The 11,644-nt window shown below is 31.6% G+C and overlaps 1 protein-coding gene across 2 annotated transcripts in view; it reads right to left on the reverse strand.

The window, feature by feature from the left end:
- The window catches only part of Orco (odorant receptor co-receptor), a 71,488-nt gene that overhangs the window by 15,849 nt on the left and 43,995 nt on the right, over nucleotides 1-11,644 (reverse strand). Inside the window, exons 1-7 of one of the 2 annotated variants that reach the window (XM_014423934.3) lie at nucleotides 10,981-11,100; nucleotides 9,938-10,156; nucleotides 7,920-8,198; nucleotides 7,388-7,601; nucleotides 4,133-4,322; nucleotides 1,808-1,907; nucleotides 1,588-1,692 (exon numbers count right to left, since the gene is read on the reverse strand). In XM_014423934.3, the coding sequence (XP_014279420.1) occupies nucleotides 1,588-1,692; nucleotides 1,808-1,907; nucleotides 4,133-4,322; nucleotides 7,388-7,601; nucleotides 7,920-8,198; nucleotides 9,938-10,156; nucleotides 10,981-11,091 (1,218 nt within the window). In that variant the 5' untranslated portion in view covers nucleotides 11,092-11,100. Of the gene's footprint in view, nucleotides 1-1,587; nucleotides 1,693-1,807; nucleotides 1,908-4,132; nucleotides 4,323-7,387; nucleotides 7,602-7,919; nucleotides 8,199-9,937; nucleotides 10,157-10,980; nucleotides 11,101-11,644 lie in introns of those variants that run through there. The other variant, XM_067045915.1, reaches the window with a different exon arrangement.

Below are 11,644 nucleotides of genomic sequence, written 5' to 3' on the forward strand. Positions count from 1 at the left end.
TTATTAATTTTTATTTATTTATTTTTTTTATTATTTTTATTTTAGTATGTATGAGATCATTCATCACTATTACCTATTCCCCACAACTGTGTGGCAGATTGTAATATCTATCAATAAATAAATCTATCAATAAAAAAAAAGTGAGAGAACTATTGCCCAACATTTGGATAGTAAAAATAGTGAAAAAAATTCACGATTTTACGAAAAACTAAACTTTTATTTATTTATCAATTGAAAGCTCTCTTCAAATAGGCTTGAACAAAGATGATTATTGGTTGTTATTCAAGAAAATTGTATCTATTTTACAATACTGCAATTTAGAATTAACGAATATAAATATTTTTTTGCATATTGTTTCATATTAAAAAAAGTAATTATTTTATTAAAAAATAAACCAAATATCAACTTTCTACTTTTCTGAAGAGGATCAGACGAATTATTATTTGGACTTTTTTGTTATTTTTGAAGTATAATTTAAACCCGTCAAATATTAATAAACATTTTCGGGATACCCTGTATATTATATATTAATTTTGTTTTTGTCATGTAAATAATAATAATAATAAATACTATAAAACGGTGGGAAATGGGTTAAAACAGATAAGCACATTCATAGAATTTCCTCAACTTGAAGTTAACCCAAAGCATAATTATTTCTTTACACTTATTTTCATACAATGTATAATTTTTTAAGAATAATAATCGTTTTTATTGCTAACGTTTTATAATTTTTATGATAATATTTTTTTTTAAATTAAATTATATAATAATATTTAGGTTTATAAAATGTAATGGATTTTTACCCTTAATCTACTTTCATTCAATATATTTGTATTATTTCCACATTTGTATGGTGGGAATCTTTTCGTTCATAAATATATTTTTAAAATACATAACTTTTTTACAAGGCGAAGTACTTCAAAAGCTCTGTTTTGTGCGGGTTATAATATAACATGATAAACTGAGTAGTATTTATGCTAGTTTGAAAAAGATCCGTTGGTGATTTGATCCCTTGATTGGGTAAAAATGTGTCAGTCGAGCGTGATACTGACCAGATCACCTCCTTGCTCAACCTTTGGTCTAGTAAAATTGTATGTTAAAAATTTAAAATCAATACTCTTACATTATATATTTTCAGTCGATAGGGAATTTAGCCTATAATAAACAATCTACTTGTATGAATGATATTAAACGTTCTTCTAAACCCTGAATGGAGGTTATTAAAAATTATCGATATTTTTTAATGGTAGCATAAATAGTATACTTTTCTTATAAATTATACCTTGGGAGGGCGTTAAATACATGAAGTCAGAAAATGGTCGAAATAGTTTAATGAAAATTTTAAAATTCCGACTTATACTACGTTTTACTACACTCCCTTGATAGTTTCTTTAATCTAATCTGAAAAAGAAAGCTTTTAAAAAAAAAATGTAAGATGTTATACATTTTATATAACAATTAACCTGTTCTATAATAATAAAAGGCACATTTGACTCTGAAATTGTGGAATAAAATAAATGAAAACATTTTGCTATGCAATTATAGAATAAGCACTCAATTTATTTTTAAAATGTAAATTCATCTCACCTCTTCTATAAGCTCGTTGCCATGAATACAAAAGACGAAAACTTGACCGAGGGTGTAAAGCAAGTAACCAATTACAGTGGAAGCGTACACATCGACGCCTTCAATCTATTGCAACAGATTAATCGATATGAATAAAAAAATTTTAATTTCCTTATAGGCTAAAAATTAAGTTAATTTCAGTTTATATGATATATTAGCCAGTATAAATTTCATGACATACCTTGGTGGCCTGGTATGCAAGCAGCGTTAGGGTGACAGTACTGGTTAACATGTGGAGCAATAGCGCGGAACCGTAGGCATCACCAATGCTCGACACGAACCTGTAAGTACGTCATTAATTGGTTTCATACAAATCAAATAAATAAATAATTTTGTTTAGTTTCACTAATACCAATCGCATGCTTTAAATCATATCTTAGATAAGTTCTAATCTTGAGCTGAAGTTGTATTATATATTTGTGAACCCGTTGAAATGTCATACTGAGATTGTGAATCAACTTAGAAGAACGAACCGGCTGAATTTGAGAGTTCTTGGCACACTCTCTTATTAATACCTACTAAAGTTTTCATATAGGTTTATTAATTAATAATTAAAGAGGGTGTCGCCAGCAGCTTTGTACACCGACACTGCTGATTTCGATACAAATCAGGCCTTTTTAATTTATTTTTTTTATTTGAATTATATTAGCCTATTTCCATTGAATCTAGGGTTGACTAATTTTGACGAATCTTGTATGCCCATTTACAATTCCTTAGTGCTGTAATATCTTCAGTAGTTGGGGTCAATACATCTATTGGAATATCCGGTAACATAATAAAGACCTGTCTGACGTTTTGAAGAGAACGTCATAGAGATTTATTTCTTGGACACGCTATAGTCTATTCATCTAGAACTTGGTACCCCAATACGTTCCAAAAAGATTTAGCATAAATGTTACGAACTCGACTTTTAGTAGATTAACTATTACAAATACTATTAGAACCATTAGCAGAGCCGCCAGTAGCTCAGTGGTAAGGACTCAGTCTTGCTAATTTGATGCTATTGGCCATGCCAGTTCAAATCCGGCCTGGGGCGCTGACATTTTTCATTGAGTGGCGGTCCCACAAAATGAAAAACCTGGACCCCCAAACTATGGTTAGGCTGTATAGGACTCCAATGGGAGTCTTGGCAAAAAAAAACATTAGTACTGTTGGGTCGTAGCTATACAGTATTCCCTCTTTTACTTTAAAAAATCTAAATCTTCGCCACATTTTGGCCTTGTTTTGAAATTATAGATTCTACAAGTTAAAAAAATGAAGAAAGTTCATTTTTCACAGCGGATCCATTCGGTGAACGATTTGGTCTACATAGCACCATACATCGGGACAGTGGTTCTCGACTTGTGGTCCGCGGACCACAGGTGGACCCCGAGAGCCTAGAAAACGTTCAGCAACATATATTCTGCGAAGATATAATGTTAGAACGATTTTATGCCTAGATCAACGATGTTCGAATATTAGTTGAAAGGTTTTAATTACTTTGTCAGAAATAAAATCATCCACAATGACTTAAGTGTTCCATATGTTCTCGATTTGGGCCAGAACTGGACATAAGGCCTTCCACGGTGAACTCCCCAAATTCAATTCCTGGATATCCTCTAAGGCGTCAGAAAAGAAGATGGCCCCGAGACTTTCTAATCTAGAAATGTTATTGGATTTCCACCAACCGGTATATTCTCCAAAATCCTACCAATACTAATACCATGTCACTGTGATTCATCAGATTTACGAGTTGTATTTTTTAGTTAATGCAGTTCTAAATTTAAAGTATAAATTTGAAAAAGTACTTCCCTTACATTGCCTCAAATATTCTACAAGTATTAAATTTTAAATATATTTCATGTTTTATATTATAAAATAATTCCCGGATTTCGATATTATTATTATTACTTACTTTTTCTTATACCAATTACTTTGATATTAAGTAATATATACGAGGGTGGTTTTAAAAGTTCTCGAAATCACCACTAGATGTCAGTGCGAGAGCAACGAGGTTCCCGCGCAATAATCACACATCCTTTTGTGAGTGGTAGTGACGACTCTTTGTTGTTTTATACGTAGTGATTTGTGACAATAGAAAACACTGAGATTAAAGTAGTGATAGAGTACTTTGTAAACACACTGGGGGCTTTCATATTCAACTGTTGCCAAGTGGACCAGCGAGTTTAAATTTGGTCGGCAGAGCTTAGTTCAAGATCCGCGTACTGGACGGCTAAAAAGTTCTACGACCCCAGAATTTGTTGAAAAATTGCATAAAAATCGATATATATACATACATTTAAATGTTACGAATAACTCTTTCATCGCTATTATTATTGTCCTTAATTGGGAGAGAATATAATATTTCACAATAAAAATATTTTTTTACATTCCGTTAGGGTGGTTTCGTGATGGTGTTGAAGAGTCCAGCTAATCGAATTAAGAGCATCGCAAAGTAAGATCCTTTTCCTAAATAAATTTCAACTTAAAGTAATCATATACAACTTTGGAACTAAGCTATACTTACTTGACAACGTGCTTATGACGTTCGACCCAGTACTTGATGGCAGAACGGACTAGTAATTCTTGTTTCTTCGTCAGACCATTAGGTCCGATTCCGTTCCCATTCGTCTGGATCGTTGAGACTGCTGTTTGCCCGAACCCAGAGAAATCGCCTCGGTTGCTGTAGATTCCACGAATATCGAAATCGTTTCCATCTAAACAAACGAGAAATCACTCTTATCAATTTTACATGAATATTAGAATTTCAAATGAAGTCAATGGGGGACTACATCAAAAACGAATCATGAAGTTCCACTCCCAGTTACCGACAGTTAAAGGAGCAGTGACCTACAACTTGGGAAACCCAACCTTAACCTGAAGACTGAAGCCCAGACTGCTGCAGGACATGCTGTTATAAATTCTGTAGTTGTAAATTCTATTATTGATATAACTTCTATTTTATTTATTTTCTCTTCGTCCTTTTTTCAAATTAACTTGTTTATTTTCCCTCATTAGAAGGCAATTGTTTGTATTGTTAAGTCTACGAATGTTGTTATTAACTTTACTTTTTTCTCTTATCAAGAATTATTACTTGTATCTATTTATTTATTTAATTTATATATTTATTTATTGTATGAACCATGTGAGGCCCACCAGCCCGATTTAGTATTAAATAAAAATAAAATAAATACGTGAATATTGTACCATTATCAGAATTAGCAAGTTTAAGTTAAGTCAAATAAGTAAAAAAGGCACTGTTTAAATGTACCCATCTTAGGAAATAGAGTGGCAGTTGGTGAGTGTCAACATCAAGCACTCTATAAAAAATGTAAGCCTACGTGACTGTGAAGATGTCATTATTGGGGTTAATGTCCTTGAGTACTTGCCGTATATGTTAGTCAGAGGAAAACAGAGTTCCAGAAAATAGTTAAACGTGCTTTAACTGCATTGTTAAATGACAATGTTCTAAGAATGAAGTAGTGACTAATGGTTGTAATCTTTATTTGTTCGTAGTGTTAAGCAGCCCCTGAACCCGTTAATCGCTCACACCTCTGGAATCACCTTTATAGAATATATTAGCAAGTCAACAAAAACTTAGCAATTGAGCTACCAAATTTAAATAAAATTTTACCAGGTTCTGTTCTGTATGAAAAATACTTAACACATCAAGAATCAAAGATAATGAAAACAATTTTAAGTATAATTGAATAGCAGGAACATGTTTGAAAGGTTTAATTTAAATTGTATAAACTATCCAGCAATGTCATCGTGTGGTGGACGTTGTCTCGTCTTCTTTAGAGCGTGGAATGTACTGCGTGAGAGTCTTTTTCGATGTAGAACAGGCTTTTGATCGAGTCTGGGACCCGGGACTGCTTTACAAACTCCGTAAATTCCTACCTCCTATGTACTTTCTCATTATTCGTTCCTTTCTCACTGATAGATTCAGGGATTCCAGAAACCTGGACTATGAATATCAAAGAGGTTGGGGGTGGGCGGAGGAAGGAAGTGTTGCAAATTAGAAGAATAAAAAAATTCTAAAGGAAATGGTACCATCAATTAAGGACTTATCAGAGGAAGCAGTTTTAAGATAAGGAATGTAAAGTTCAAAAGGGCAGTAGTCAAGAACAGGTTAAAAAAAAGTCCTTAGGGGGGAGGCGCGATTAAAATAAGTCAAATTAAAATAAAACTCTTTACAAGGCTATATATTTTATAAACTTTCTAATGTTTACAGATAAAGCCGATGGAAATTGAAATCCTACTGAATTAACTCCTAGCTTGGCAAAGTACCATGCATGTATATAATTATAAACGAAAGTATGTTTGGGTTTAATGTGGTTCATTTTCTTTTTATCTTTTTCATTAATATTATTAATTTTTAAAAAAATTGAAAAGAGAAAACAATTTTTATGTTACCTCCAAAGGTGAACGCATATGATACCTTGTCGTAAATGTTTATTTATTTACAAAAACTAAATATTTAATTTGTCAGTAATTTAGGGTCCAAATAACTCAATAACTAGATTATATCAAAGATAACAAAAAAAAAACCAAAAACAAATTAGTGGATTATTCTTGCTAAGTTAAGAGTAAAGGTGCAAACCATTATTAAGTAACATTACTAAACGGCATCTTTTCGTCCGTAGCTCAGATGGTTAAGCGCAGTTCTATCAGTCAAAGATAAGCGGGCGGCGCCGGTTTGAATCCGGCCTGGGGCGTTGACTTTTTTCGTTAAGTGGCGGTCCTAGGAAAATGAAAAAGTGAACCCCCCCCCCCCATGGTTAGAATAGGTTGGTCACCTGTAGATAACTAGGCAAACTTTCGCACATTCAGGAGAAATTAGTTCCAAGATATAAAATAACTATTTATTTCAATATTTAATAAATAAATCTTGTTTTGTTTAGGAGTGCGCCCCTCAGGATCCGCTTAGTGGAATTGTATTATATAAGGAGGAAATAAGAAAGTTATTATATTTTTTTAATGGGTTTGGAATCCACAAAGTCCTAACGTAACCAGCCATCAAGCCCTCAAGAAATGTATTGCTTCGGTGATATGGGAAATGCAACTTCAACCTGTAAATGCGAAGAAACCTGTTCGTTAATATCTGTCTAGTTTCTAATTTACCTAGAGCTAAATCTTAAATCATATTATTAGTAAATCAAGAAAATCAGTCAGGAGACAGGGGGTTGCCGGGTGCCAATAAAAAAAGTGAAAGAGATAACAAAAACAATATTTTTTTTTACAGACATTAAATGACAAAAACTTCAAGATATATTTTTTTCTTTATCGTCTAGGTACTTGATGTACCTTAGGAAAGTAAAATATCTCACCAAACAGGTTTCTAATCAGAAGATTTTTGGTGTTCATGAAAACTAATACATCTGGAAGTATACAATACCTAGTTTAATTTATACGATTCTAGAGAGTCTTCAAACAGCTAAGTATTATTGCTGTTGTTATTGATTTTTTTTATTTCTAAGCCCCATGGATGTGTAGGGTTTGATATCGGTGGGAGGGGGGGGGATGTGAGAATTGATCGAATCAATTTCTTTTACTGCATTTGATGCCTTTTAAGAGAGGACTGAGGAAAAAAATGTGCCGGATATGGGTAGGAAAATAGTCTTGTATCTGCTGTCTGGTGACTGGGCTCACCATTTGTCTTGTCAGTAGTAAGTTAGTAGTCCTTAATCAAGTCTGGAACAGTGGGTTGGTGCATTGATGGAGACTATCACAGAATTTGAGACAATATTATGATTTTACTATTATGAAGTTTGGTGCTTACCGTTTTCAACGAGGGGCATGTTCGATCCTCCAGAACCTCCCCTGAACAGTTCTCCAGAATTAGGTACAACGCTGTCCAAAGTAGCACTAAGTTCCATCAGCGGTTGGAGGATTTCCTTCAGATGCTTCAGCTGCTCGCAGGCAAATATGACGAAAGAGCAAAATAGGATGTCGAGGAGGTTGGCATGACTTAGTGAGATGAACAGCCAGTAAAGCTAAAATGTAAACAGCATAATGCTGGTCAGGAAACTTTATATTTAAATAAATTATAAGCGATAATTGTAAACATTATATTATACTATATTATAGGTTCTTCAGGCTTTATAATTATGATGTAAAAATGGCAATATGTTCCGAATCTTGTAGCACTCAAAACTACCCAGCGTTTGCGTTCATTCTTGAATAAACATTGCATTTTTCCCCAATATTTATTCAAGAAAGATGAAAATTTAAGTATGAAAAGAATAAGAGCTATTAAACGTAAAATGAAACATTACTTGCTAACAATCTATGAAAAAATTTTCAATCCACACCTGGTAAATAAATGTTGCAAAGAAACAAAAACCCGTTTTAGCATCCCACGGGTACCAAGCGTCAACCATAAGTTGTGGCATTTCCACCGTGATTGTGCTGTTGACATCTTCAGGGTCTGTGATTTCCCGATGAGGGTCTCCGAGGAAGGTTACAGTAGTCCATGCCATGACGGACATTATTGTGATGACACCAATTATCATAAGCAACTTCCTCATCCGTGAAAGTGCAGTCGCTCGGTGCCGGGCATTGGATTCGGCGAAGAGAGGGTGTGAATTCACCTATACCAATAAAGTGGAGTAACCATCATAAAAGGATTTAAATTTAGATATGGGTGAATTAATTAAAGTAAATACTCACCTCATACCTGCGTCATTCTCCTTTACTATATAATATCACCATTTTTGGCATAACAAATAATTGAACATCTAACATAAGTTCTTTCCGGAGAGAGCAATAACAAGCATAACAATGTACTTATAATTAACTATAGACTTACTAGAAAAACATAATTTCTCAATTTTAATATATATGTTTATTACTTTTTACACTTGTTATTTCAATATTTATTGTTTTTTTATTATTATTATTTATTTTTAAATATTTCTCACTTATATATTTATTAATTTTATTTAAATGTATTTATGTATGCATTATATGGAGTATTATTCTAGTTTTTAATAAAATATAATTGTGCATGACTTGTAAAATTGTAGGATTTTTTTTTGTTTGTATTTTTCTTTATTAAAATTTTTTACTATTTATTATACTGAGAGAGAACTAGATGAGATACATAATAAGTAAATAATAGAAGTAAAAAATTAATAAAATAAAAAAATTAGGAAAAAGTAGAAAAGATGAAAACAAATGAAAATATAGATAAAAAGAAAGATAAAAAAACTGAAACAGTAAGAACAAAAGAAAATTATGTATTACTATTATGAATTTTAATATTTACTGACTATGGCTATGTAATATAATAATAATATGCAATTGTCCAACTTGACTTGTATGCTATGTGCATAGCAGTCCAATACAGTTGGGTGACATGGGTGAACATTTTTTGAATAAAGTGTTTCTCGCTATAATAAGAGTGTCAGCTATTTTGACACAGTCATAATCAGTTTTTCAAAATAGCTTCCGCATATTTATTTAATTATTGTGGAGTGCTTTTAAAATCAAGAGTCAACGAAGGGCTTGTAAACGTATCTCTTCATGACTTTCTAGTAACATAACCAAAAATTTTATTATAATTTAACCATCCAAATATTTAGAGAGAGTTTTGTATATAGTATATTTGTAGAGTATATAGTTTTGTACATTACTATTTTAAACAAAATGTTTGAAAACAATGGCATAAACTCCATAACGTTCTTTATGGCTATTGTAAAATCTTCTTTTATTTATACATTAAACATTTTAATAAACCGATAATGGTTCAAACTTTAACATTTTTCTAAATTTTATTTTTTTCTAAACTCATTAAGTGTAAAACTACAACTAAAAACAGTTTTTAAATTATTTTATTTAGTTTATAGTTGGTTAATTGAAAAAAAATAATTGCATCTTTGTTAAATAATTTATGTTAGCGTGTATATATCCAATAATGGGTTGATAAGTTTAAAAACTTGATATTTTCAGGCAGAATTACTGATTAAATAAAGAATTTCTCTATATTTACTTTCTTTAAGTCGTAGATTTGGACCCTATGTGAATCGTCTGACTTTCACTGACCTCTCAGTGACTAAGTTGGAAGATTCTATTAAATTAAACTTTGCTTACCTTGTTTTTTCCCTCCTACATAATAAATGAAAAATTATTACACTTAAAGACACTTGGTAAAACTTAGAACTCATCAGATTCCACACTAGCATACACAGACAGTAATATTCAATAATATACAAGTTCAGAATTTGAGAAGGTAATATTATTTCGCTGTTACCTTGTTTAGTAAAACGTATATTTTAACCAAAATAACCTATGTAAAAGTAAATTTTGTTATTTATGAAATTTAATTTACCTGATTCCATGCTCCAAAAGTCCGGTAGAAATATTTGCTCCTGATAGCAAAATATGCAAATTTTGTGATGCTGTGGAGGAAAAACAATGTAGTGATTGTAGCTGCTGCCATCTGGTCGGCATCGTAGGTGTCCAAGATAAGGAAGCAAGCAAGAAAGGCGAACTGCATCACCACCAAGAACGTTGTCAGCCAACAATATGCAAGTCGAATTAACCGAACCTGAAAAAGAGAAAATGCTATGATTTTCAGGTTGTAAACGTAAAAAATTGTTGAAAACCAGAAAATTAAATAACTAACCAAATTTTAATGCTGTTTATTTTAACCTAGGACGTATTTAATTTATTATTAAGTAGATTGTCCAATTTTTGGTTACTAAGAAGATTCAGTATTTTTTTTTTTTTTTTTAGGGCTTATTTAATGTATCTCTTCATGACTCCTTTTTATCATTAATACTTAGCTCTGGGTATAAGCTCTGAGGACTTTAGATATTGATCTGTTTTATTTTTCATCCTTAGCTTTTTTAACCTATTTATTTGTGTTTTTTTTGTTTTAACTTATCTATTCATAACTTAATTACATGTTTTTAAAATTTATTTATTACTTTTCTTAAATTTTGTGTGGAATCAAGAAGGTGGAAAAATAAAATAAAATAGTTAAAAAATAATATTTAAGATACTACATCGTTTTAGGCTAGGATATGGACATAACCCTAAAAAATCTTTAGTGATTAATGAGAAATTAAAAAAATAATTTTTGAAAAATATTGTATTTAGGTTATAGTTAATTAGTGTAATTAATTAAGTAGAAAAAAATGTATATTTGATTAACATATTTTAGTGTTTATGTTTCTGATAATGGAATGAATAAATACAATTGTAAAAAAAAATAAATTTGAAATATATTGTATTTATATTGTAATTTTTGCTATAATTTCTTATAGATAGCGTTTGAATTGTCATGTATGGGTCTGAAATTAATGTTTATTTATCTTTAATAGTGTTGATTAAATATATATTAATTAATAAATTATTATACATCCGTACCATTCCTCCAGTTTCTTCATGATATTCCAACAGCCAATGACCAGTCAGCTGCATGAGTCTTATGTTTGGCCAGAGATCTCCGACCAAACCATGCATTTTGATTTTCTGCATCTTGAATTTTCACTGCAACAAAAAATAAAGGAATTACACCAATTTAGCGATTAAACGGTAGTTATTAATCAAACGTTAAAATCTTAATAATTATAAGAAAAATATCGCTTCATTGTAAGTTGCTACTTCATATTTTTTCAGACAGTGGGAAATAGAAAACGATCTAATTTAATGGTAGATTTTTTTTTTTTATAAATTAATTTTTTCAAACTTTATCGTAACTCCTTTGGGTGCAGATTATGCAGAGTGAGCTTGTGAATTTAATAGCTCCAGTCTCCTTAGGATGTGGATGGTACTTACACACCCTATACAGGACTTACTTTACACTTTCCCTGATTGTACTTGCCAATTCGGAGCTCAGTGAGAGAGAAGGTGGTACTTGGGTACGTGGGTTCTCTGTGAATTGTTGAGGATACGGCCTAAAAAACTTGCCCTTCCGGGTCGTGGCGCGGCCATTCTGACACCCCAAGAAATAAGTCTCCCGACGAAAAATGAAATATAAGCTAGTTGGCAAGCCATGTGGAATGAAAGCCCGCCAAGCAAATTAAAAACT

This window comes from Halyomorpha halys, unplaced genomic scaffold (genome assembly GCF_000696795.3).
Source record: "Halyomorpha halys isolate HHAL.00 unplaced genomic scaffold, Hhal_1.1 Scaffold447.1, whole genome shotgun sequence".
Classification (NCBI taxonomy): domain Eukaryota; kingdom Metazoa; phylum Arthropoda; class Insecta; order Hemiptera; family Pentatomidae; genus Halyomorpha; species Halyomorpha halys.